The 27,796-nt window shown below is 44.5% G+C and overlaps 1 protein-coding gene and 1 pseudogene across 1 annotated transcript in view; both read right to left on the bottom strand.

Annotated features, from left to right (window-relative positions):
- Positions 1 to 27,057, bottom strand: part of PSTPIP2 (proline-serine-threonine phosphatase interacting protein 2) — a 79,331-nt gene extending 52,274 nt beyond the window's left edge. Inside the window, exon 1 of the mRNA XM_045456868.1 lies at positions 26,470 to 27,057. Within this exon, the coding sequence (XP_045312824.1) occupies positions 26,470 to 26,502 (33 nt within the window). The 5' untranslated portion in view covers positions 26,503 to 27,057. The remainder of the gene's footprint in view (positions 1 to 26,469) is intronic.
- On the bottom strand, positions 11,366 to 13,009 carry LOC123587277 (annotated as a pseudogene).
- Positions 27,058 to 27,796: the final 739 nt, after the last annotated feature.

Here is a 27,796-nt window from a genome sequence, read left to right on the forward strand (position 1 = left end):
CTCTTTGGAGAAATAGCAGATTCTAGGACTGTGGCAGAGAAATTAGCTATTAAGCCTATAACATCTTGTCACAGAAAGCGAGGAGTGCTCAAAGAATGATGGGAATATATCTAAAGGACACAAAATCTAGGGCACACAATCCAGTTTAGAGGGACCCCTTGCTATCCAAATCCAGAAAAATTTGAGCATCAAGAGAAATCATGATGGTAACATACTATATCCATCGAATGAAATAAGAATCCCTGTGTGCATACTAATAAAGACAGAGAGAGAGGAGAGAAAGCTCTTCCCTACAGTAGAATGCCAACTTCATTATAATAGATGGAATCAGAAAATCACCATACAAAGATGTACCTGAATGTTCATAGCAGTTTTTTTATTTTTTTAATGTTTATTTATTTTTGAGAAAGAGAGAGACAGAGTGTGGGGGGAGGGGCAAAGAGAGAGGGAGACACAGAATCCAAAGCAGGCTCCAGTCTCTGAGCTGTCAGCACAGAGCCCGACACAGGCTCAAACCCACGAACCATGAGATCACGACCTGAGCCAAAGTCAGACACTTAACCAACTGAGCCACCCAGGATCCCCAAATGTTCATAGCAGTTTTATTTGTAATAGCTAAAAACTGTAAACAACTCAAACGTCCATCAACGATCAGTGGATAAACAAACTGTCACATGTCCATGTCCATAAAATGGAATCTTATTTAGTAACTAAAAAGAACAAACTATTAATACAATAACATGGATGAAACTCAAAATATATGGTAAATGAAAGAAGCCAGGCCAAAAAAAGAGCACCTACTGTGCTTGGATTATACAAATTCTAGAAAACGCAGCTAATATACAGGGACAGAGAGCACAGTGGTGGTTGCCTGAGAGAGGCAGGTGAGGTTAGAGGAATTTCAAAGGGGTGTGAGGAAACCTTGGGGGTGATGAATAGGTTCACAAGCTTAACTGTGGGGATGGTTTCATGGGTGGTAGACATACATGAAAACCTGTTAAACTTTATATTTAAAACACAGGCAGTTTAGGGGAGCCTGGGTGGCTCCATCAGTCCAACTTCAGCTCAGGTCAAGATCTCAAGCCCCACGCCAGGCTCTGTGCTGACAGCCCAAAGTCTGGAGCCTGTTTCAGACTCTGTGTCTCCCTCTCTCTCTGCCCCTCCCCCACTCACTCACATGCACACAGGTGCATTCTCTCTCTCTCAAAAAATGAATAAACATTTAAAAAAAATTTTTTAGGGGCTCCTGGGTGGCTCAGTTGGTTAAGCAACTGACTTTGGCTCAGGTCATGATCTCACAGTTTGTGAGTTCGAGCCCCGCGTCAGGCTCTGTGCTGACAGCTCAGAGCCTGGAACCTGCTTCAGATTCTGTGTCTTCCCCTCTCTCTCCCCCTCCCCTGCTCAGGCTCTGTGTCTCTCTGTCTCTCAATAATAAATAAACGTTAAAAAAATTTTTTTTAATTCTTTAAAAAAAATAAAAATGAGGGGCGCCTGGGTGGCTCAGTCGGTTGAGCATCTGACTTCGGCTTGGGTCGTGATCTCACAGTTTGTGGGTTTGAGCCCCACATCAGGCTCTGTGCTGACAGCTCAGAGCCTGGAGCCTGCTTCAGATTCTGTGTCTCCTTCTCTCTCTCTGCCCCTACCCTGCTCATACTCTCTCTCTGTCTCTTAAAAATAAATAAATGTTAAAAAAAATTTTTTTAATTAATAAATAAATAAAAATGAAACACAGGCAGTTTATTACATGTCAATTATTCCTCAAAAAAACTGTCAAAAAATTTTAATGACCACCCCCTTAATAATTCATTCAAGCAAGAATCACCAATGGATGTTAAAAACTAATGGATAAAAGTTTGAGGCAAGCAGTACATTTACATAATTTCAAAGTATCCCCCCTTAAGCTACTTATTAATTACATTATTTTATATAATTACATTAGTTATTCATTACTTACAAAAGGGAAAGCAGTAATTTTACTGCGGAGACACCTAGAAAACACCAGTATGACAGACTGAACAATGACCCCAAATGATGTCCCTGTCTAAGCCCCAGAACCTATGAATATATTTCCTTACATGACAAAAAGGGCTTTGCTGGTGCAATTAGGTTAAAGATCTTGAGAGGGGGAGATGATCCTGGGTTATCCAGGTGGGCCCAACATAATCACAAGTTTCCTTCGATACTAGAATAAAATAGAATTATACATAGTAACAAAAAGATATCCACAATATATTATCATGAGACAAATGAAAGTTTCCTATATAAGCCCATAATAAATGAGTCCATATTTGTTAAGAAAAATGCATAACTACATTGTATATAACCACAGAGACAAAAGTCTGGAAGGAAACACACCACACATTTATTAGTGGCAACCTCTATTTCTGAAGTATTTGGACTCCTCATAACAAAACTGAACATAAAAAAAGGAACAACTTCAATTTTACTACAGAAAATTTATATTATGTATGTTGAGACCATGACTTTGTGAAAGACAAATATCCCTCTAAATTTAACATAGAAGGTATAAGATTTAGAAGATATCAATGTTCAGAAAGTTGGCTAATGCTCAGCATTACCCATCTAACCTTCAATATGATCTAAATCTCCCTCTCCCCCTCCCTCCCTCCCTCCCTCTCTCTCTCTCTCTCTCTCTCTCTCTCTCTCTCTCTGTTTCACACACACACACACACACACACACACACACACACACACACATCCCTCAGGGACATGAGAAATTTGACTTACAAATCCACAGGGAGAGAAAAATCTAAGAATCGAAGGTGGGTGTTTCAATTCATGAGGAACATTAGACCACAGCTAAGGGCACTGCTAATGTTAGTGCTAACGCTTTTCCAGTTAATAAATACAAGTTGAACTTCTATAGTTTACCCCTGAGAGGTGTGTGACTGTATATATCACAGGGTAAAGTCAGTGGTGCATTGTTCCAATTTTAGTACATGCGCTGCTGCACTGAGCACCAATCAGTGGTGCATCAATGTCCAGAAATACAGACTCAAGTCTTCCTCCTGGTCCACAGCATTCCCTAGAGAATCCTCCCGACATGCCCAAGACACTGCACAGGCCTGGAAAAGCCAGCAAGTGCCAGGAAGCGGTTATACCTAAAATTTGAAGTAGGTCCTCAGATAGGGGACCAAGGGAACAGGACAGTGTTTCTCTAAACCCCAGCAGTCCAGCCAGCAGAGCCAAGAAAGCCAGCCAGATCAAATACCCAACAAACTACCACCACCATCAAAGCAAATAAGAAAACTAAGTCAGGAAACCAAAGTAGGTCAAGCCCAGGGAAATATCCAGTCACTACTCTAGCTGACTGGTATTCCCTCTTGCTCCCCGTGGGAAGTTGGAGTCCAGTCCATAAAAATTCCCTCCAGCCTCTGACACCCTTCATGTCACATCCCCACTGAAATACAATTTTGAAGGCTTTTAGTCTCTATCTATTATCCTCTGGTTCACCTACTAGGCAAACCAAATACGCAAACGAGAATAAATCTCAAAGTCTTAAGACACTACATAACTGTGAAGCCTCTTAAGCAGCCACATCCCTGCAGCAGTAATGTCTGGGATGCGTTTCACAGCCGCTGACTGGACGCCATATCTCAGACCCCAGTAACCCAGAGAGTCAGCTGACTGGATTTCTTCCACGACAATTTATCTAAAGTCAAGAAACTGCAAACTAATAGAAACTATGTGATGTTGATGAGAACAAAGTGCATTCATTCCTATTCAGTATCTTTCATGTTCTCCATCTCCATTTCTGAAACCCCAGCACCTAAATCAGAAGAATCCTCAAAAAAAATCCCTTACGTGCTCTGGATGTGGATTCGCCAAGATGTGGATTTATAATTTCTAACAAATTTCAAACCAAAAACGAATCGGGGTTAATTATCAATTGATCGGAAAGTGGAATTAAGCAGAATATCCCATGTCCTAAACATTCTAGGTAGTCAAAGAGTCTATTTTCCCACAGTATTCTAGCCTTAGAATGCTACTGTATTTGAGAGCATCTTAGAGCTAAACCACATAATTCATTTCCATCCTTTTACAAATGAAGGAATGGAGGCTTAGGTTACAATTTGACTGATCATTATATTCTTAACATGAACAGAAGTACATAAATGCAAAAAAATGTTACCCAACCAAAAATATGCAAATAAATGCAATGATCTCCAAATGTGCCCATCAGGATGATTAACTTTGTTTGTAGGGATAATACCAAGTAATGATTCTTTGTAGTCCAGAAATTACTCATCCTCTATCTCTCAGTGATTCAGCCTTCCCTGACCCCGGAAATATGTGACTCTTGTTTCTACTTGTTCCTAGAGACTCTGTAAAATTGATGACAAGTTGTGTTGTCTTTGAGGGCTTTTTCCTCAAAGTTTTTATTTAGATTTGGTTAAGTTTTACTTTTAGTTTATCTTTGGCTTCGCCACTGCAATGTCACTAGGCCAGCTCAAGTTCAGTATGTTTTGGGTTTTCTGCACTTCGGGTCCATGACTTTTGGGAATGAGAATGTCTTACGTATTCAAATTTCAGATTTAACACATGTCTTAAATGGCAGAATTCCAGAAGCAAATATCAAGTATTTCTTCCAGTACACATTCTCCTAAGTCCACTGACTTTTCCCCTCTAACTCACTGATTTCTTACCCAGCCTAATCCAAGGAGCATTTTGCATGAATTTTGAGCACAGAGGACCTTAGACGTGAAATAACACATGTTAAAATGACATTCAGCTGAACTAGACCAATGAATCTGATTCATTGAAACCATATTTTAACTAAAGTGAGCTGAAAACTTGTGTCCATACAAACCTACATATGAATGTATATACCAACCTTATTCTTTAAATTTTTTTAATGTTTATTTATTTTTGAGAGACAGAGAGAGACAGTGCACGAGCAGGGGAGGGACAGAGAGAGGGGGAGACACAGAATCCAAAGCAGGCTCCGAGCTCTGAGTTCAGCACAGAACCCGACACAGGGCTGGAACCCTCAAGCTGTGAGATCATGACCTGAGCTGAAGTTGGACGCTCAACCAACTGAGCCACCCAGGTGCCCCTATACCAGCTTTATTCTTTTTTTTTTTTAATGTTTATTTATTTCTGAGACAGAGAGAGACAGAGCGTGAGTCGGGGAGGGGCAGAGAGAGAGGGAGACACAGAATTCGAAGCAGGCTCCAGGCTCCGAGCTCTCAGCACAGAGCCAGACGCGGGGCTCGAACTCACAAACCATGAGATCATGACCTGAGCCGAAGTCGGTCGCTCAACCGACTGAGCCACCCAGGCGCCCCTATACCAGCTTTATTCTTACTGTGCCAAATTGGAAGCAACCAAGATGTCCTTCAGTAGGCAGGTGGATAAACAAATTGTGGTACATCCACACCAGGGAATATTATTCAGCAGTAGGAGGAAGTGAGGCATCCAGCCACAAAAAGACATAAGAGAATCTTCAACACATACTGCTAAGTCAAAGAAGCCAATCTGAAAAGGCCACATACTGTATGATTCCAACTACGTGACATTCTGGAAAAAGCAAAACTGGAGACAACAAAGAGGTCAGTGGTTGTCAGGGGTTCAGAAGGAGGGATGGAAGGATGAACAGGGGGTTCTTCAAGTCAGTGGAACAATTCTGTATGATATGATGGAGGATAGATGACATAATGCATTTGTCAAAACCTATAAAACACAATGAACCTTAACATAAACTATGCACTTTAGCTAATAATAATGCATCCATATTGGTGCAGCAAGAGTAGCAAATGTACCATACTAATGCAAGATATTAATAGAGGGGGAAACTGGGGTGGGAGGGAGCAATATGGGAACTCTGTACTTTTGTTCAATTTTTCTGTAAACCTAAAACTGCACTAAATAATAAGACCTATTAATTTTAAAGATTCTTGAAATTACCCTCGATAACACAACATGCTTTAGCTTTCTAGGTAATTACTAGAAGCAGGACTTTAGTGACTTGATCATTTCAGCAAATTGGCTTTTGTCAAACTGATTCCCAGTAATCAGGCCTGCTTCCTGCTGAAGCCACACTGATCTTTCTGTTCCTCAAACATGCCAGGCCCTTTCCAGCCTCGCTGCTTTGTTTCCCCTTCCCTCAGTACTCCGGAAGACTGGCTGGACCTTACCCTTCACATCTCAGCTCAAATGTCATCTTTCCAGAGAAGCCCCCAGTGATCACTCTGTCCCCCAAACACATGGAGTGACTATCCAATCACCCAATGTTCTAGGCAGAACAACGGCCCGCCCCCAAAGATATCCAAGTCAGAATCCCTGGAGCTTGTAAACACATTGCCTTACATGGCAAAAGGGACTTCCCAGATGTCATTACATTAAGGACCCTGAAATGGAGAGATTATCCTGGATTCTCTCTCTTTCCCTCTCTCTCTCTGCCCTTCCCCCACTCATGCTTTCTTTCTCTCTCAAAATAAATAAATAAACTTAAAAAAAATGAGGAGGTCTTATTTTACGAATTGGTAGTAACTTTTTCTAAGTTAATGTATTACAAATACCTTTCTTGCTGCTTGCTGTAAATGACAATTTTTAGGGATTAGGGACTATATTTCACTTGTTCTAACAATTCCTTAAAAATTTTAAAGTTATTTCCACCCATTTTCATGAATTATCTCAATTTTTAAAATTAACTGCAAAAAAAAAAAAAAAAGCAAAGCGCTACAATATCAATATACAAATGCATTACCAACAGTTTCACGTCTTTAACACAACTATAATCTATCTTCTCATCTGAGACACAGAATGGTCCTAGTTTTAGGCTGCCCAGACAGTATTGTCCTCATTGCAAAACAGGAAGCTCAAGTTCAGAGCGGTTAGCTGAGTGGCTTTGGGCAAGGCACTCACTTAGTCTGAGGTAGTGTCGGATGTAGATCCCAAACGATAGGGAGCCGTGGCCGGGAGGACTGCAGCTGCCCTTAGCTGGTGGCCTCTCCCTCCCCACTTCCTGGGTTCCCATGGAATCGACCACAATTCCATCTGAATAGTTGCGGTCTTGTACCTTCAGCCTCTCTTGAGCCCCCTGGTCTTTCCAGCTTCCCTATCTGAAACCCCGTCCACAGGACTCGTTTCTTTGCCCTGGAGAGCAGACAGGCTTCTGGCTTGCTGACCCAAGCTCTTGGGTCCTGGGGCCCTTCAGTTCAGAGTCTGCAGAAGTGGCCACATGGCTCAATGGCAGGTGCCTTGATTTGCATCATATTTGCTGCCTTTGACTCAGAGCTAAGGATATCTAGGAGAACACCATGGTCTCTCATATACAGACTCTCCACCTACTCAGCCCAGGAAAGGGAAATAGAGCTGGTGTCAGCCAGGGAGAAGCCTGCCGGCCAAGATGATGGCCCTAAACAACAGCTGGTCAGAATCAAAGCCAACCACTCTTCTGGCAGGAATTACATGGGAATCCTGATTAAACAGGTAGGTGCTAGCATAGGACAGTTGGATGAAGGCTGAGCTGGGGACAACCCACAGGACTGGTCAACTGTTCAGATCTCCAGACCTGACCATCAGTAGAAGTGCTGACAAAGGCCTAGAGAAATACTTTTTATCCCAGAGAACTAAGGTCTTTTTAGACCCCTTGTTCAAGACCTGGCTGTCTTGGGAGGGAGAAAGTTTAGTGCCTGTGTTTGATAAAAAAGAGTATATCCCAGGGTGCCTGGGTGGCTCAGTCAGTTAAGCATCCGACTTCAGCTCAGGTCATGATCTCATGGTTTGTGGGTTTAAGCCCCACATCAGGCTCTGTGCTGACAGCTCAGAGCCTGGAGTCTGCTTCGGATTCTGTGTCTCCCTCTCTCTCTGCCCCTCCCCCAATCATGCTCTGTCTCTCTGTCTCTCTGTCTCTCTCTCAAAAAATAAATAAACATTAAAAAAATTTTTTTTAAAGAGTATATCCTCAGAGCAGTTTCCAAGAGGCAGGGCAACCAAAGCCTGGAGCAGTAAAGGGACTGTATTTCTAGGGTTTTCAGACATTTGTGGCCCTTTATGGACCTGTCACCTCAAGCAGCTATTCTTTAAATAGAAAAACTAGTGTTCAAATTGGAGGAGAATCGGATCAGCCCTGTAAGGCAAGAGTGGAGAGGAAAGACTACAGTGACCATACAGTGTTTCCTCTTGCATCCATCACCCAGCAAAACTAAGCCCGAAACCAGGCTCCAGCCTGTCAGAGGACATCAATCTGTCAACTGTTGTCATTGAAGCAGGGCCTGCAGGTAGGGGCAGAGGCTCGGTCCCCCTACCCTAAGCAACCTATTTAAGTATTCCTTCCAGCCCTGTGCCAAGCCTTACCCTCCCTTGAGGTGTTCTAGAAACACAGATTTTTTTCCCATGTTATCACATGCCCAGTGCTATCTTAGCGCTTTTCAGGGACTGGTGGCCCATGGCACCCACCCAGCTGGGCCTACTCCATAATCCTACTCTGCTAACCCACACCTCTTAGCGTGAGGAGAGTAGGTCAGCCTATTTCCCATCGGGATCATACATGTGTGTTTGCCCCCTGACAAGAGCGTAGGCCCACTGACGGCAGGAGTCAATCTTCTCCTGACTTTAGAGGTCACACAGATCTCTGGCTTCTGCAAATGTCAGAACACCTGGGACTCATCCAAAAAGACAATTAACTATTGAGTACAACTTTAACCATAGAAAAGTTCAAAGAAAAATAATTAAATGTTTATCAAGTATGGGGAGAAGTTTTTAAACTTTGGTATATAATAGATGAAATCACAAAAGATTAGCTCAACACACTTGACTGTATAAAGCATTTGCAAAATATGTATACATTTTAAGTATAATGATCATTTTACAGAGGAGAATACGAAGCTTAGGAAAGTTGAGTAATTTGAACAAGGCATATCCCTCAGCTTAAAAGGAGCAGAGCTGGGATTCCAACCCAAGAATGTCCGACACAGAGGCTTGAGTGCCTCAGGACCGCCCTCACTACTGCACACGGTATTTACTGGAGGCCAGAAGATGTGAATCACATGCACAACACACATATGTATACACATACATATGTAGATGTGAGAATGTGCTTTCAAATACTTGTAGTAAATAACAAACAATACCTTTATCATTTTTTATAGCTTACGTAGATTCATAAGCAAAGCACAAGGAAAGAAACAAAACAATTCATAAAAGAGGAAATAGAACATGGAAGTAAACAAAGGTTCACTCTCCCTGGTGGTAAAAACACAAATGCAAGTTTAATGAGGCACCTGTTTTTGCTTATTAAATGGGCAGGGAAGAAACCACACTGGCCATGACTGAGGTAGTGGAACTAGTACCTTGGGATATTATTGGAGACATTGAGAATACATCTGCTCTCTAAGAAATCACTTTATATATACACCAAAAGTTTTTAAGTGTCCTACTCTAAATGAACGCTATTTTCATTCAACAGATAGTACTGTGAATCTGAGACAGGGAAAGAGAGCAGCTCCATTTTTAGAAAGGCTCGGTCTCTGCTGTTTCTCCGCTAGGCCCCATTTACTCATGTTCTATATTTCACCTTGCATCTGAATGAACCAAGCTGCTATCTATGTTCCCGCTCCAAGAGAGAGGCAGGAAAGTTAATCATTCTTGGATTCTTGTCCTAGGCTCCCAAACACTTTATCATCTAAGAAGAACCAAAGCCCAAACATGTCCCAGGACATTAGCTTCAAACCAACCTCTGCCGATGCTGACATCAATCCTCCCTACCTTCAGTGATTTAAGAAATAGCACCTATTATTCACCTGATACTCGCCTTTGAGGGGACCCTACTCTGAATTCCTGAAGGAACACGTACCTTGAAACCGTTTCCAACGTAAGCCCTAACCCCGAGCAATGGAGAGACTCACTCTCCTTTCTTTTCCAAGTCTCCCAGACACTCAATCTGCTATGTGCTATCACTGACAGTATTCAACAAACTCTGCTTTCACTTCCTTCAGGTTCATGTTTGATTTTTTTTTCTTTTCTTTTCTTTTTTTTTTTTTTTTTATAGTAATCTCTGCACCCAACATGGGGCTCGAACTCATGACCTCAAGATCAACAGTTGCATGCTCTTGCAACTAAGCCAGCCAGGTGCTGATTTCTGTCCTGCACAAAACCAATGACCCTCTTGGCTGGTCCTGTGTGACCCCCTCTGGGTCCTGGGACTCACCCTGCCTACGTCAAATCCATTATGTACCAGGCATTGAACCAGGTACCGCTGGAGTAAGCAGGCAGGGGTATCGTTCCTGGCCATGCCTAGCTCTGGCTAGGGACTTTGTGTATGTGAGATAGAAATAAACACTGTCCTTGTCTAGGCCACTGTTGTTCTGGGTTTTCTGTTACTCATGGCCAAACCTCATCCTATTTATACAGAAGGTAAATGAGCTTTCACCAGCTGGTGTCTGGCTTCTCCATGGAGTAGGAAGCAAGATCATCAAAACAGAGTGAGCATATGGGAAGGAAGTAGAGGTCTGAGTAGCGTGGAAAAGGTATGAAATTAACACCATGGAAAGAGAGGGAGTGATCTCATCAGAGAAACATAGTAAAACAGTTGAGCAGTGACAAGTTCCTTCATGAATTTCCAGAAACAGATATTTAAAGATTCCATTTTTTAATTACTTCTTTAAAAAATTGTTAATGTTTATTTATTCATGAGAGAGAGAGAGAGAGAGAGAGAGAGAGAGAGAGAGAAAGAGAAAACGCAAGTGGGGGAGGTGCAGAGAGGGGGAGACACAGAATCCAAAGCAGGCTCCAGGCTCCGAGCTGTCGGCATAGAGCCAGACACGGGGCTTAAACTCACAAACTGAAATGACCTGAGCTGAAGTTGGAGGCTCAACTGACTGAGCCACCCAGATGCCCCAAAGATTCCAATTTTTAAATATCCTAAATAAATGAAGATGTGCAGCACATTATTTATTATAGACAACTTCAGAAATTATATAAATGTCAAACAGCAAAAAGACAGTTTCATCAATTATAATATTTTTTAAATGATTGTTGAGAAAAGTAGATAGCAATAGATAAACTTTTGATACTTTCTTATATTTATATTTTATTTATTATATGGAAAGAGTAGAATAAAAAATAGTACATACGGTATGATTATACCTATGCATGGAGGACAAAATGGGGAAAAGTACCAAATCACTAACAATACACTTTAAAAAAATTTTTTTAATGTTTATTTATTTTGAGAGATAGAGAGACAGAGCATGAGCAGGGAAGGGGCAGAGAGAAAGGGAGACACAGAATCTGAACCAGGCTTCAGGCTCTGAGCTGTCAGCACAGAGCCCGACGCAGGGCTCAAACCCACAAGCATGAGATCATGACCTGAGCCGAAGTAGGACGCTTAACCAACTGAGCCACCCAGGTGCCCCAACAATACATTTTCAATGTCCTTAATTTTATTATGTTAATATTAAAAAACTGTTGTCTTTAAATAGCACAGGAGACTGAACTCACTGAGTAGATAACAGTCTCTAGAAGGTGAGATGTCTCATGTCACTCTGTGACCCACAGCAGCTACCACAAGGCTGCTGCTCAGGACTTCACAGATAGTTGTTAAGCTGAATTGCCTGAGGTGGTGTGATGACTAGGGAAGAATGCGCTCTCTCTCTCTCTCTCTTTTTTTTACCTGAGAAGGAGCTCGCTTTATTGGGGGCAGAGCACTGCACATGGCCAACAGATGAAAGCAGCCCAATGGGCATCCTATATCCACATCACCCTCAAAAATGTACACAGGAGGTTTTGTTAAGAAAGATCAACTGGAACATGGGTTCCTCTGGGTACCTTCCCCTGCCTCATCCTTCCGAGGAGTCGGGACACTCCCGACCATTTCCTTGAAGGCAAATGTGGTCGCTACAGGTAGAGCCCTTGCAGGGGTGCCTTCTTGTTTTTTTATGAAGAACATTTTCTTTAGACTTTTTGAAGTCTTCATTTGTTACTTTCATTCTCTGTTCTCTCAAGGCCATCACACCAGCTTCTCAACTGATTGCCTTAATGTCGACCTCAGAGAGGTCATCTTTAGCCATGATCAAAGTCTGGCATCATCCTGCTTGTGTGGATCTGAAAGATGCACTTCCTAGTCTTTTCATCAGGCAGGGGAACTCAATTTTCCCATCAATGCAGCCTGGTCTGATAAGCGCTGGATCCAAAGTTTCTATTCAGTATGTGGCCATGATAACTTTACATCACCTCTTGATTCAAATCCATCCAACTGGTTCAACAGTTCCAACATTGTTCATTGAATTTCTCTCTCACTACCAGAACTTGAGTCATATCTTTTTGTTCCAATGGCAACGATTCCATCAATAAACACCATGGATGGTGCATGTTCTTCCACAGCTAGAAACAATTCCTGAACGAGTTTGGGCCCATCACCTAGGTACTTCTGATTAAGTTCAGAGTCAACCACTATTAAGAAGGTGGCCGAGGTTTGGTTGCTACTGCTTTGGCTAATAAGGTTTTACCTGTGCCAGGCGGACCATAGAGAATGACCCCCTTTTGGGGCTTTATATCCATCTCTTCATAATATTCAGGATGTGTGAGAGGAAGCTCCACAGACACCTTAATTTCCTGGATTTGGTTGTCCAGCCCCCAATAACAGCATAGGTTTCCTGGGGGGCCTTTTCCACCTTCATCACTGTGACCAAGGGATCCGTGTCATCCATGAGCCACCCCTATGACAGCATGTACCTTGTGGTTGAGCAGGAGTGCAGCCTGGTTCCAGCAGATCCTTGTCCACCAAGGAAAGAATACTGACATAGTGTTCTGAGCCCACAGATGTAGATACAGTGATCTCTTCCAACGTTCCTACCAACATTGGGGTCCCCCCAGTCATCCACCTTTGATCTTTCCTCCTCTTGCTTTTCTTCTAAAGTCTTCATTTGTTCCTGATTTCTAATGAATTCATCCTCCATGAGAAGAGAGTCTTTAATCCTAACTTCAGTAATTTTTTTTTAATTTTTTTTAACGTTTGTTTTTTAATTTTTGAGACAGGGAGAGACAGAGCATGAACAGGGGAGGGGCAGAGAGAGAGGGAGATACAGAATCAGAAGCAGGTTCCAGGCTCTGAGCCATCAGCCCAGAGCCCGATGCAAGGCTCGAACTCACGGACCGCGAGATCGTGACCTGAGCCGAAGTCGGACACTTAACCGACTGAGCCACCCAGGTGCCCCATAACTTCAGTAATTTTAACCGGCACTGAGTGTGACATGTCACCAGTGGCAGCTCGCTGGCAGCAACTGGTCCCTTTGTTTTCTTCTTCTTTTTCCCCACTCTAGTCGGTACGGGAGGTTTGTATTTCTTTTTCTTTTCCTTGTCATTTTTCTTGTCACCTCCAGGGCCATGATCACCACTCTGACTTTGACCCATCTTGCTTTGGTCGCTCGAACTGGAATGATCCTCTCTCTAACCAGTGTTGTGTTTTCTCTATTGGTCACAGGGTCTCTCACCATGTGGTCAGCACTTAGCGTGTGGACCTTGCTCTGTGCCCTTCCTTGGGCATAAGGCGTCCAGTACAGCTAGAGCCCATCCTTGACAACAGCATTCTCCCAAGCACAAGATGACCCCTCCAGTCATAGTAGGACAGGCTCCTTTAGAAGGCTAGAATAACACTTCTCACCAAAGGGAATGTGAAGACAGAGCATCGGCTTGGATGAGTGTCAGCTCATTTGCTGAGTGTCTGCTACAATCCAGGCACCATGTTAGATGTGGGGGAATATGGTTCTGAACAAGTCAGACACATCACATGGAGCTTATGGCCATGGGAATCAGACATTAAAGAGGTAGTTACACTATTATGGATTGTCTTATGGGCGCAGGTGGGGCAAGCAAATTGGCTAGTCAGAAACAATAATTCATCATTTGGTAACTGACCTAGAAGTGCCACAGTAGAGTAGGTGAGCAAGAGAAGGTAAGTGATACGCGCAGAGGGGCAGGCTAGTCTGGGGCTGGCAGACCTGTGTAGGCCATGGTCAGACTTTTAGACTCTGAGTACCACAAGAGGCCACTGGAAGAATTCAAGCAGGGGAAGGATATGAACTCATTTATGTTTTGAGAGCTCTCTAAGTGACATAGGATCTGAAAAACAGTGGCTCCAACTCAAGAGAGCACTGAAGGAAAGCCCAGGATGACAGTTGTGCAGCAGGCCTGACTGGGACGGAGGACAGAGGGCTCCAAAAAGGGGGTCTCCAGAGGAGGATGGGGGTATAGAGGGCTTTTAAAAAATACCTAGTATGCTGGAGAATTTTTTAAAAAGAGTCTCTGATTTTAATTTGCAGAAATAGAAATTCTAAGCCCATCTTAAAATCCATATGGAATCTCAAAGGACCCTGAATAGCTAAAACAATCTTGCAAAGGAAGAACAAAACTGAAGGACTCACCCTTCTTGAATTCAAAACTTACTACAAAGCCACAGTAGCCAAAACAGTGTGGTACTGGCATTAAGACAGGCCCACAGAATAGAACAGAAATAAAGCTGTTCATACATGGTCAAATGACATTTGACAAGGGGGCCAAGACCATTCAATGGGAAAAGGATGGTCTTTTCAACAAACGGTACTGGGAAAACTGGATACCCACATGCAAAAAAATGAAGTTGGACACCTACTTAATACCAAATACAAAAAAATTAACTCAATATGGATTAAGGACCTAAATGTAAGACCTAAAACAATAAAACTCTTAAAAGAAAACATAGGGCAAAAACTTCATGACACTGGATTTGGCAATGACTTCTTAGATAGGACACCAAAGGCACAGGTAACAAAAGAAAAAACAAATTGGACTTCATGAATATTTTAAAATTTTGTGCAGCAAAAGACACTAACAACAGAGTAAAAAGGCAACCCACAGAATGGGAGAAAATATTTGCAACTTACATATCTGATAAAAATAAAAAGGTTAATATCCAGAAAATATACAGATAACTCAACAACAACAAAAGATAACCAAACAACCTGATTCAAAAGTGGGCAAAGGACTTAAATAGACATTTCTCCAAAGAAGATATACGAATGGCCAACAAGCCCATGAAAAGATGCTCCACGTCACTAACCATTAGGAAATTGCCAAATGAAAGTACAGTATCACCTCATACCCTTAGGATGGCTACTATCAAAAAAAACAGAAACCAACAAAGTGTTGATGATGACGTGGGAAAACCGGAACCCTTCCACACTGCTGGTGGGAATGTAAAATAGTGCAGCTGCTGTTGCAAACATATGGCAGTTCTTCAAAAAATTAAAAATAGAGTTACCATATGATCTAGCAACTAAACCTCTGAGCACATACCCAAAAGAACTGAAAGCAGGGTCCTGAAGACATATTCGTACACCCGTGTTCATAGCAGCAGTATTCACAATAGCTGAAATGTGGAAGCGACCCAAGTGTCCATCTACAGGTGAACAGATAAGCAACATGTGCTATACACACACAATGGAATGTAAGTTAATATATGTTACTATGTTAGGAAATTTATAATATAATATAATATAATATAATATAATATAATATAATATAACATAATATAATATCGTTAGGAAATTCTGACACAGGTCACAACACGGAGAAACTTTGAGGACATTATGCTAAGCGAAATAAGCCAGTCATAAAAAGACGAATCCTGTATGATTCCATTTATATGAGGCACTTAGAACAGTCAAAATCATAGAGACAGAAATGTGATAGTTGCCAGGGGCTGGGGTAAGGGAGAATGGGGAGTTATTGTTTGATGGATATAGGCTTTCAGTTCCACGGAGTGAAAAGAGTTCTGGAGATGGATGGCGGTGATGATTGCACAACACGATGAACATATTTAACACCACTGAACTAAGATGTTCACTAAGATGATTAAGAGGGTAAATTTTAAGTGATAGGTATTTTGCCACAATAAAAAATATACATACTATCAGACTAAAAAAATGAAAAGGGAACTAGTTAAATACGGAATTCAGTTGCATGGCCCTGAATATTACATATATGTAAGTGCGTGTAGGGGCGAAGAGCAGTGGATGTCTCTTTTTTTTTTTTTAATCAAGTAGGTTAGATTTCCGTGTTCACTTCTTCACATGTTAAACATTTATTGAGCATATACTCTGTTCTCAGAACTGCGTCAAGCTCTAAGGACATAGAGGTAAATGAGACAAAAGGCGACAATAGCCTTGTAAAGAAGACAGGCAAAGAAAGTGGTGACTAAATACTGAGTGATAAGTACTGTTAGAAATATGCAATAGGCTGGAGCGCCTGGCTGGCTCAGTTGGAAGAGCACCTGACTCTTGATCTTTGGGTCATGAGTTCAAGCCCCACGTTGGGTTTAGAGATTACTTAAATAAATAAAATTAAAAGAAGGAAAAGAAATACAACGGGCTTTCAGAAACTCTCTTAACCAAGACCTAGAAGCAGGAGCAGAAGTCAATGCAAAAGCCTGGGGGCAGGGCCAAGGGAACACTGCCCCACCCACCTTGGGGTATAGCAAGTAGTTTTGTGTAGCTGAGGTTCAAAGTGTGAATTTTGTGGGTGTGAGGCAGGGGTCAGCTTTCCGCTGCCCTTACAACTTTTCTTGTTCTTTATTTTTTTTTCTCTTTCTCTGCTAAAATATAGTTGTGGGGGCGCCTGGGCGGCTCAGTCGGTTGAGCGTCTGACTTCAGCTCAGGTCACGATCTCACAGACCGTGAGTTCGAGCCCCGCATCGGGCTCTGGGCTGATGGCTCAGAGCCTGGAGCCTGCTTCCAGTTCTGTGTCTCCCTCTCTCTGCCCCTCCCCCATTCATGCTCTGTCTCTCTCTGTCCCAAAAATAAATAAACGTTGAAAAAAAAATTTTTTTTAATAAATAAATAAAATAAAATATAGTTGTGAAAACGGTTATGTCATTGAGGCAGGTGGGAATTTTAGTGTCGTTCTTGGAGGTTTATAAAAGTACTTGAAACTGTAATCCACGGCCATAAACAATAATATGTGTAAAAAATGAATAGTCATCTGTGAAAAAAATATTTAAGATCATCACAGCATTTTTTTTTTTAAGAATAGTGGGTATTTGGGGCGCCTGGGTGGCGCAGTCGGTTAAGCGTCCGACTTCAGCCAGGTCACGATCTCGCGGTCCGTGAGTTCGAGCCCCGCGTCGGGCTCTGGGCTGATGGCTCAGAGCCTGGAGCCTGTTTCCGATTCTGTGTCTCCCTCTCTCTCTGCCCCTCCCCCATTCACGCTCTGTCTCTCTCTGTCCCAAAAAATAAATAAACGTTGAAAAAAAAAAAAAAAAAAAGAATAGTGGGTATTTAATATCTAAGAATACTCTTCTGCTCAACTTTCAAAAATAGCTACCTGTGATCATTTCTGTTTAAAAAAGAAGTCTTCGGGGTGCCTGGGTGGCTCAGTCAGTTGAGTGGCTAACTCTTGATTTCAACTCAGGTCATGATCTCACAGTTCATGAGTTCAAGCCCTACACGGGGCTCCACACTAGGGGTGCGGAGCCTGCTTGGGATTTTCTCTCTCTCTTTCTCTCTCTCTCCCTCTCTCAAAACAAATAAATAAACTTAAAAGAAAAAAAAGAAGAAGCCAGTTTCTAATCCACAAATGCAATCCAGTGTGACCTGGTCAATGCTAATGAAACAGCCATTTTGAACAGTGAGTTTTAAGGTTATATAATAGTTTCCAAAGACAGAGAATAATGAATGTTATGGATTGTGCACTGGGGCTTAAGATTGCCCTCTGCTGCTCTGAGCCTCCCTGAACATACAAATAGTACAAAGAATTTAAGACAGGGGCATTAGGGTCCACTGGAGAAAAGCTTTTCTATTCTCATGAAGAACAAACATCTATTAGATATGTCAAAATCTCCCCTTGGCTAACCTTCAGCCCAAAATGCAAACAGCCGATTCCAGAAAGTAGGTTTAAACAAATAAGCCACCAGTCTACTATATCTTCGAGAAGTCTGATTTTCCTACTTAGCTCACACATGTGTTATTTGGGAAATAGGAACCCCACGACTCTGAGACAGGTGACGAAGCCCTTGTTTTGAGAGGCTGTAAGACTCACAGCAGCTATTGGACACTGGTATTGAAAATACCATGTATCCTATTGCCTGACTTTTCTAGAGTGAGCTGTATGGTTCTGCCATCTTCATGGATTTTCACAATATATGATTTTAGGGGTGCTTGGGTGGCACAGTCAGTTAAGCACCCGACTCTTAATATCTGCTCAGGTCATGATCTCATGGTCGTGAGATACAGCCCGGCATGGACTCCATGCTGAGTATGGAGCCTGCTTAGGATTCTCTCTCTCCCTCTTTCTGCCCCTCCACCCCTCCCAAAATAAATAAACATTTAAAATTAATTAAGTACTTAATTAACTTAAAGCATCCTTGTTTATTTAATTAGAAATTTTTAATGGTTTGATTGATTGATTGATTGATTGATAGATTGATCGATAAAGTAGGCTCCCTGACTAGCATGGAACCCAACATAAGGCTTGAACTCATGACCCTGAGATCAAGACCTGAGCTAAGGTCAAAAGTCAGACACTTAACCAATTGAGCCACCCAGGTGCCCCTTTAATAGTTTCAAATTTTAAAAAATTACAACTAAGCCTGGGTAGCTTAGTAGGTTAAGCGTCCAACTTTGGCTCAGGTCATGATCTCAGAGTTTGTGAGTTTGAGTCTCATGTCAGGCGCTGTGCTGTCAGCTCAGAGCCTGGAGCCTACTTCCGATTTTGTGTCTCCCTCTCTCTCTGCCTTCCCTTGCTCTCTCTCTCTCTCCAAAACAAATTAACATTAAAAAAAATGCAACTCTAAAGCTAACCAACAACTCCTCTTATTGAAATCTCCTTTTTGTTAAAATAGGAGATTTGTAGCGCAGGTAAAGAAAAAACAATGTCAGCCACTTCTACTCAGGATGAGGTTTTCATTAATACTGAAATGTAGATGATATTTATTCTGTAATAAAATATGTATAAAGCTTAACATTCTGGGGCCACCTGGGTGGCTCAGTCAGCTGAGCGTCCGACTCTTGATTTCAGCTCAGGTCATGATCCCATGATAGAGCCCTGCACTGGGCTCCACACTGAGCATGGAACCTGCTTAAGATTCTCTCTCTCTTCCTCTCCCCCACTCACACTCTCTCTCTCTCCCTAAAGTAAAAATAAAATAATAAAATATAAAATAAAAACTGGACATTCTGATTACATTTAGGAAGTAGTAAATGATAAATACAAAAATTAAGTACAAAATTATCAAGTAGTCATACAGATAGTGGTTATTCTAAATTTTAGATATAATCATTATTTTGCTTTGACTAGATGATGAAATCTATAGATATTTCACCAGAAAAATCCATAAATGAGCATGCATCATACACATTTATACCAAGTTTTGAATACACCAAATCTTTTTTCCTTTAGAATACATTTTTTAATGTTTATTTATTTATTCTTGGATGGGGAGGGGCAGAAAGAGAAGGAGACAAAGAATCCCAAGCAGGCTCTTCGCTGTCAGAATAGAGCACAATGTGGGACTCAAACCTACTTACCAACTGTGAGTTCATGACCTGATCCGAAATCAAGAGTTGGATGCCTAACCGACTGAGCCACCCAGGAGACCCACTTTAGAATACATTTTAACTATATGTTCTTATCTATACACATGTTATATTTTTAGGCCTTTGCATAATGGGTATCTGATAGACCAACCTCTGAACTCTGCATTCACTATGTAAGTCTGATCTGTGAAAAAACTTGCTTATTTGTGGAAAAAAAAATTTTTTAATAAAAAATAAAACAAACAAAACCCCTGATATGCTTGAGCATTAAAAAAAAAGTCTCTGGGGGCGCCTGAGTGGCTCAGTCGGTTAAGCGTCTGACTTCAGCTCAGGTCACGATCTCGCGGTCCGTGGGTTCGAGCCCCGCATCGGGCTCTGGGCTGACGGCTCAGAGCCTGGAGCCTGCTTCCAATTCTGTGTCTCCCTCTCTCTCTGCCCCTCCCCTGTTCATGCTCTGTCTCTCTCTGTCTCAAAAATAAAAATAAAAGGTTAAAAAAAATTAAAAAAAAAAGTCTCTGATAAAGTTGAATAATGCAAACAAAAACAAAAACAAACAAACAAACAAACAAACAAAAAAGTCCAGGAAAAGCATGAATGGAGATGTAATCATGGTATACAATTTATTTTTAAGTAAACAACCTTTTTATGCTGACAACCTAAATAGTGATTACTGATTTCAAAACAGTGATATTTATTTTCAGTGGTTCAGGAGAAAATATATCTATTAAGAGAAATAAAGAGAGACAAGCAGATGGGGTTTAAAACTGGAGAATCTGGAGTGCCTGGGTGGCTCAGTCAGTTGAGCATCTCACTTTTGATTTGGGCTCAGGTCACGATCCCAGGGTCGTGGGACTGAGTCCTGCTTTGGGCTCTGCACTGAGCATGAAGCCTGCTTGGGATTCTCTCCCCCCACCCCCACCTCTCTCTCTCTCTCTCTCTCTCTCTCTCTCTCTCTCTCTCTCTTCCTCTGCCCCTCTCTTGCTCACACATGCGTTCTCTCTGTCAAAAATAAATACATTTTTAAAAAACAAAAAAATTAAAAAGACTGGAGAATCTGAGTGAAGAGTATATGTGAATTCTTCATACTCTCGAGATTTCTGTAACTTTAAAATTGTTTCTAGGGGCGCCTGGGTGGGATTCTCTCTTTCCTTCTCTCTGTGCCCCTCTCCCCCTCTCAAAATAAATACACTTAAAAATTTGTTTCTAAATAAAAAGTTAAAATTAGTGATATAATTTTACAGGGAAATAGAGGTGATGACATAAGAAGGCTAAATCCTTGATTAGAGCGGTAAGTCAATAGATAATTTTAAAGCTGCTCTGTCAAGAAAAAGCTGTATAAATACATTATTTTGTAAAGTGGTGACAAGTTTCTGCACAATGATGTTGGGAAAAGCTGTAATTTTTTATTTTCCTTAAAGAGAGGTCCCGTGCCTCTCATTAAATTTTTAAGAAGATAGGGGCGCCTGGGTGGCTCAGTTGGTTGAGCGTCTGACTTCAGCTCAGGTCATGATCTCCCGGTCTGTGAGTTCGAGCCCCACATTGGGCTCTGTGCTGACAGCTCAGAGCCTGGAGACTGCTTCGGATTCTGTGCCTCCCCCTCTCTCTGCCCCTCCCCCGCTCATGCTTGCTCTCTCTCTCTCTCTCTCTGTCAAAAATAAATAAACATTAAAAATTTTTTTTTAATTTTTTTAAGAAGATAAAACAAGAAAAAAGGATTTTGATAATTATTTTAAAGATAGATCCCACTGGCTGCTCTAAGAAGAATGAATTCGAGAAGGGTAATTGTCAATAACTTTACCTTGCCTTTTGCCACTAGGCAAAACAATACAAAATAACCCTGTGGTATGTTTCTAGGGACAGGTTCCCAAGAGAGAGTATTAATGACGTAAAGCAGCACCCTGAACATTGTAGAAACTAGCACATGGAGTCCGCATGAAGGGTCTATGTGATAACCTGGTTTTTCTGCTTATTTAAGAAAAAAAGGGGGTGCCTGGGTGGCTCAGTCAGTTGGGCGTCCGACTTTGGCTCAGGTCATGATCTCATGGTCTGTGAGTTCAAGCCCCACATCAGCTCTGTGCTGACAGCTCAGAGCCTAGAGCCTGCTTCAGATTCTGTGTCTCCCTCTCTCTCTGCCCCTCCCCTGCTCATGCTCTGTCTCTCTCTATCTCTCAAAAATAAATAAACATTGGGGTGCCTGGGTGACTCAGTCGGTTAAGAGCCCAACTTTAGTTCAGGTCATGATCTAGCAGTCCGTGAGTTCAAACCCCGCATGAGGCTCTGTGCTGACAGCTCAGAGCTTAGAGCCTGCTTTGGATTCTGTGTCTCCCTCTCTCTCTACCCCTCCCCTGCTCATGCTCTGTCTCTCTGTGTCTCTCAAAATTAAATAAACCTTGAAAAAAAATTTTTTTAATAAAAAAAAAGAAAAAAAAGCAGCTTCCCATAGTGATGTAGGTCACTGTACAGAGAAAAGTCACTGAGCAAAGCCCAATATGGCACCTGCCCATGTTCCAGTAAGGCCCCAGAATGACGAGATTCCACACTGGCCAAAGATCTGGAGCAGAGGGACAGCCCTGGGTCCACAGTAAGACAATGAGCAAATTCAAACAGCCCCAAGACTTCCCCTGGTCACTCTGCAGGCAGAACAGAGAGCCCCCACCTACTGTGGGTGCAGAAGGTCACAGAGAAGGGCTGGGACAGAGACTAGGAAGCTGGTCTAGACCAAGAGCTTTGAGAAGCAGAAAGCCCTGGTCAAAATAAGGATCTAGACAATGTACAGAGGTAGGTTGGGCCTCACACCCAAGTGAGGAGCATGAGAATCTGCTAGGGTGGGAGGACTTCTACCTCTGCTGGAACAGGTTCTGTATCACATGTGCCTGTCCACATCTGGAAGACACTGATCGTGTCAAAGACTGGGATTTTTCCTCTACTGTGTCCTAGCTGCTTCCCTGGAGTTCTGGAATCCACATCCATGGTCACTCTTATTCTGACAAGGTAGTATTTACATTAACGTGATAAATTACACAGCACTGCTTAACCACGCAGTCACAGACCAGGTACGCACAGGGAAGAGTGGGAAAGAAACAACCCCCCTGGGTGCTTCACATCGGGCAAACTCAGTTGGGGACCATTATTTATTTATTTATTTATTTATTTATTTATTTATTTATTTTTTAGTGTTTTATTTATTTTTGAGAGAGAGAGCATATGCAAGTTAGGGAGAGGCAGCAGAGAGAGGGGGACAGAGGATCAGAAGCAGGCTCTGTGCTGACAGCAGCAAACCTGATGTGGGGCTCAAACTCACTAACCGTGAGATTATGACCTGAGCCTAAGTTGGCACTCAATGGACTGAGCCACCCAGGGCCCCTTGGGACCGTCCCATTTTTAAAGAGCACCGAGTAGGGGCGCCTGGGTGGCTCAGCCAGTTAAGCTCTGACTGCTGTCTCTCCCTCTCTCTGCTCCTTCCTGTTCACATTCCCTCTTTCTCCAAATAAATTAACTTAAAAAAATGTTTTGAAAAATTAGTAAAGAACACTGAGTACTCCCTTTCAAACAGATCCATGGAAAGTATTTCCATGGGTCATTTGAGTAAGATTGCATACAAAGTATGTACTGACTCATACCTTTTCTGGAACACCTACTTAATTTGACCACAGGCCTTTCCACTTCTATGGAACATTTCTCTCTTGGGCGTGTGACAGCCCTTTCCTGGTTGTGTCCCTACATCCCTGTCTTTATTTCTCTGTCCTTTCTCCTCTCCTGCCTAAACAAAGGTATTCTTCAAGAGTGCTTCCTTGGGGACTTCCTGTCTTTTCATTCTTTCTCCTCGAGTGACTGTCAACTGTCTTTAATTGTCACCTCTGTGCTGCCTTTAATTGTCACCTCTGTGCTGATAGTAGTAACAGCTGACAATCACAGGTACTCACCAGGCACTGTGCTAATCTCGGTACTAAACTCTGATGGGGTAGCCACTATTAATATCTCATTTTTATGGGACTGAGGAAGGAAAACTGAGGCTTGGTGGTGGGGCGGGAGGAGGGAGGTTGAAGTAACCTGCCACCTAAAGTCGCACATGGCTGGTAAGGGGCGCGACGGGGATTCGAACCCGGCCAGTCCACCTCAGAGCCTCCACTGGTAACCAATGCCTTTCTGTACTTCATGCTGTTCTCTGTATTCTCTCACCTGGACAGCTTGCAAGGGGCCAGGGCCATCTCCTCCAGACCAGCTCCTCGAACCCAGAATGCCAACCAACGGTCTACTACCACAGCACCCTGCAGGTGCCCATTGTCAGCACGTTGGCCACCAGACATCAGAGAACACTCACTGCCGTGTTTGCACTGGTTACTGAAACAAAATAGCTCCAAACCCTGCTGCCTCACACATCTGTCCCCTTCCCAGGACCCTCCCCCTCCCAACACGTCCCCATACCCACCAGTCCTGGCATGGTGCTGGGGGGGTGGGTGGGGGCAAGGGCTGGGTTGGCTGCTGGCCTTGGTCCTCACCATTGCTACCCCTGTGGTTAAATATTGTTAATATTGGCTCTGCCTCTTCCTCCTCCTCCTCCTCCCTCTCTCCCCACAAACCAGTTCCTCCTCCTGACTTCCTTATCTCTGGGCCGGCATCTCATTCTCCAGTTCATATTACATGGAGCCTCCTCTGAGCCCTCCTACCCTTTCCCCTACTGCTCACCTTCAATGGTTGCCTTGCCCTGTGGCTTTGACCTCTTCTTCCCCCTACTACTCCTCCCTCATCTCCTCCTTTCTCCTCCGTATGGTCTCCACCCTAGACCCCCTGGCCCAGTTTCCGTGGCCCCTGCTGGACTCTTCTTACCTCCACCCCTTCCTCCTCCACAAACTTGAAGCCAAAGCCTGCTCTCCGTACCATGATTCCTCATGGGAATATACCTTCCAACCAAGGTGGTGGCCTTACTCTGCAAATGCCACCTCAGTTAGAAATCCTCATACAGGAAAAGTATTTCATAAATATTTATTAAATTCAGTCACTGATACCCACTTGTGCTTCCAAAGTTTTCTACTGTATCTGATCACAACCTTCTCATCCTTGAAACATGAAAGTTATTCCCCTCTGTGCTAACCACAGCCTTGCCTCCTCTATGCCCTGAGTGGGTGGAGGCATCACACGAAGACTCCAGCAGGTTCCTTTCTACTCCTTTGCCCCCAGACCTAGCCAATGCCTGATTCCTGAGCATTCACATGTAAGGCAGTATTCAATGCTGAAGGCTCAGCTGATGGTGACACCCAGTACCTACCCTCCAGGAGCTCATGATTGGAGCAGGGGGAGAAAGATATTCACACAGAGGGTCAAATGATGACCCACCATCTACTTTTGGGAGTACCAAAGGATCCATGCAGACAGCAATGCTGGGACAACCTTGCTGGGCCCCAGCCTCACTGAGGCACTCACAGAGCATTTGGTCCGTGCAGAGGCCTACTCCACTATTTAACAGCTCTAGCAGCTTGGGATTGTTGGTTAACAATCTGACACTCGGTTTTCTCATCGGTAAAATGAGATAGCAAGCAAGCTACCTCACAGGGTAGTTGTGAGGCTGAAATGAGTAGTATGTGTAAAGCATTTAGAACAGGTGTTCGTAGGTGCACAGTAATGTCAGCTATTATTGTTTCTATTATTTGACACAAAGTATACACAAAATTAGAGGTGAAAGATACCTTTGCAAACTATCTCAGGATCTCAGATACCTTCCGAAAGTATAAGGCCAGAGGAGGGGGGAAGGTATAAACAGAGGGTTCTTTCCCCGCTGACCTTTACCCAACCCAGACCTCATTTCTGCCCCTGGCCCTAACCACTCCCACAAGTATTTTTCGGTGGGGTGGTGGCGTGGAGCCCTGTGAGGACAGAGGCTGCGGCTGTCACCCAGTCCCAGGCCCCTTGGGCGATACAGATGCACTTACTCAGTCATCAACTATTTGCTGAGCACCCACCCCGCATCAGCGGTGTAAGGGGCACCAGCCCTGAAAACTGCACAGTAGCTGTCCCAAGAGGCTCATGCGCTTGCAGTCTCCCCAGTTCAAAACCACAGGCTGACAAATGCTACGAAGGAACAGAATGGTGACATGTGAACTAGTGATAGGGCCTGTTGGGCACAATCAGGAAAGGCCTCCCTGAGGAGGTGACATTTGGGCCGAGATATGACAACTGGTGTCACACTGTGAGGTGGGGGAAGGCAGTCTCTCTGCCCTACTTTTTTTTCCCTACAGTGACAATACCTGCTATGGGACCTGCAGGGGGGGCAGTGCCCCAGGGGAACTTCAAAAACTTCAGGAAGGTGGAGGGGGGGGGGGTGGGGAGCAATGGAGGCACGCAGGGTCCGAAGTAAGGAGTCGGGAGGTGTGCTGGCCTAAAAGGATGAGGTTAGTTCCTCTGAAAGACAGCTTACAGGCCCTTGAGGGGCCCCTGAGCAGTGACAGGACTGACGGAAGAGGACCGGACGGAGGAAGGGGGACAGGCAGCCCTTGGACGCCGCCAGCAGCTCTGGGCAAAGACCTGGGGAGGGGGCTCTGGGGAGGGGGCTCCGGGGAGGGGGCTCCGGGAACAGGGCAAAGCCTCTGCGGGGAAGGGCGGGCGCGGACTGGGCCCGGACGGACCTGGAGACGACGATCCCCTGGGGGAGGTGGGGGGGGGGGGGGTTCCTGCAGCGGTCGGCTCGCGAAGCTCACCCAGGTCCGCCCCAGGCCCGCGCCTGGCACAGCCTCGGGGGCACCGGCCGCTCTCCCCGGCCGCGCTGCTCCTCGCCGGGGTCTCCGGATCCTTGGCTGTGAGACTGGGGGCCCTGCGCCTCTGGGGCCCGGGCGGCAGGGGTGCGGGGGACTCCACCCGGGGGACTCGAGGGCGCCGGCAGGCTGGGGGCCGGGCAGAGAGGGGACACAGCAGGGGGACAGGTCCCCAGGCGGCGCCGACTTACCCAGAAGTTCGCTTTGAACAGTGCGCCCGTCATGGCCAGCGCGCGTCGCAGGGGGCCGAGCGGAGCGGGGCGACGGGCAGGCGCGGGGAGGCCGGAGGGTGGCAGCCTGCAGTGGGGCGGCCCAGCTGGAGAGTCTCCGGGCCGCGGGGAGGCCGCCCCGGGTCCTAAACCACGCCCGACCGCACCCGCCCAGGACACACACTCCTCCTCCTCCTCCTCCGCCGCCGCCGCCGCCGCCGCCGCCGCCGCCGCCGCCGCCGCCGCCGCCACCACCTCCTCCGCCTCGCGGTCACTAGTGTTCGGTGCCCACGCGCGTGCCCGGGTAGAGCCCCGCCGCGTCCCGCAGCCGGCAATCTGGGAGCCGGGAATTGTCCCCTCATGCAGGAAGCCTTCAAGGATTGCAAGGAACTGGTCCGGCCGCCTTGCCAAATTCGGCTCCCTTCCCGCCGACGTGCTCCCTCCTCCCCCAATAGAATTCCTCCCGGAGAAATCTTGGCCCGGCAGGATGCTGGATAGAGGTCTCGGGGACCTGATCGGAGTGTGGTCTCGGGGACCGGTGTCAGCTCCGCAGAGCTCGAGGACTGACAATGCTAGCGGTCACGTGAGGTGCAAACGCTTCAGGGAGTCCTGAGTACATTCCAGATGCACCCGCTACAGATCAGCCCCTGGACAGGTTTTAGTTTAAAAGTCAAGAAAGGTCATTGATACTGTCAGCCCTTGATTCTTTGTCCCTTAGCGGGGCCCTTTCAACGCCTCCAAGAGCTTAGCTCCTCTCCGACCTCCTCCTCATTCTCAAGACCCAAGACCCTTTTCCAGCAAGCCCACTCCAGCAGCAGCCCAGAGCCTCCTTCCTCTCCATGCACTCTCCCTCCCTAAGGACGCTCCATAACCCCAGGACAAGTCAGACCTATCTCTCCTTGGTAGTAATATGGTGCTTTGGAACAAAGTGTGATGCTTTGCATGATGCTACAGGCCTTGAGCCAAAGTTGTGGCAGACAGAGAGGCTTGAAAGTCTTGCCCAAGATCCCAGGGTATTAAACAGGTGAAGAACTGGGTTGAGTTCTACACTTCTAAACAGGGCCAAGGTCAAAGAGAGATGTCACTCCTGGAGCAAATCCACCCTGGGCAAAGAGTAGGTGCTCAAGGAGGGGAAGATGAAGGTCAAGGGTACCAAGACCAAGTGCTGATGACCACCTATAACCACAGGCCTGGAAAGGCAAGCATTTGCCTCTCGAGCAGGTTCTACCTCTGTCCAGACACAGTGAAAGGGCAATTCTGGGAGGATTTGAAGGACGGCTAAAAGGTTCTGCCTGGTAATACCACCCGG

Source organism: Leopardus geoffroyi, chromosome D3 (genome assembly GCF_018350155.1).
Source record: "Leopardus geoffroyi isolate Oge1 chromosome D3, O.geoffroyi_Oge1_pat1.0, whole genome shotgun sequence".
NCBI classification, from domain to species: domain Eukaryota; kingdom Metazoa; phylum Chordata; class Mammalia; order Carnivora; family Felidae; genus Leopardus; species Leopardus geoffroyi.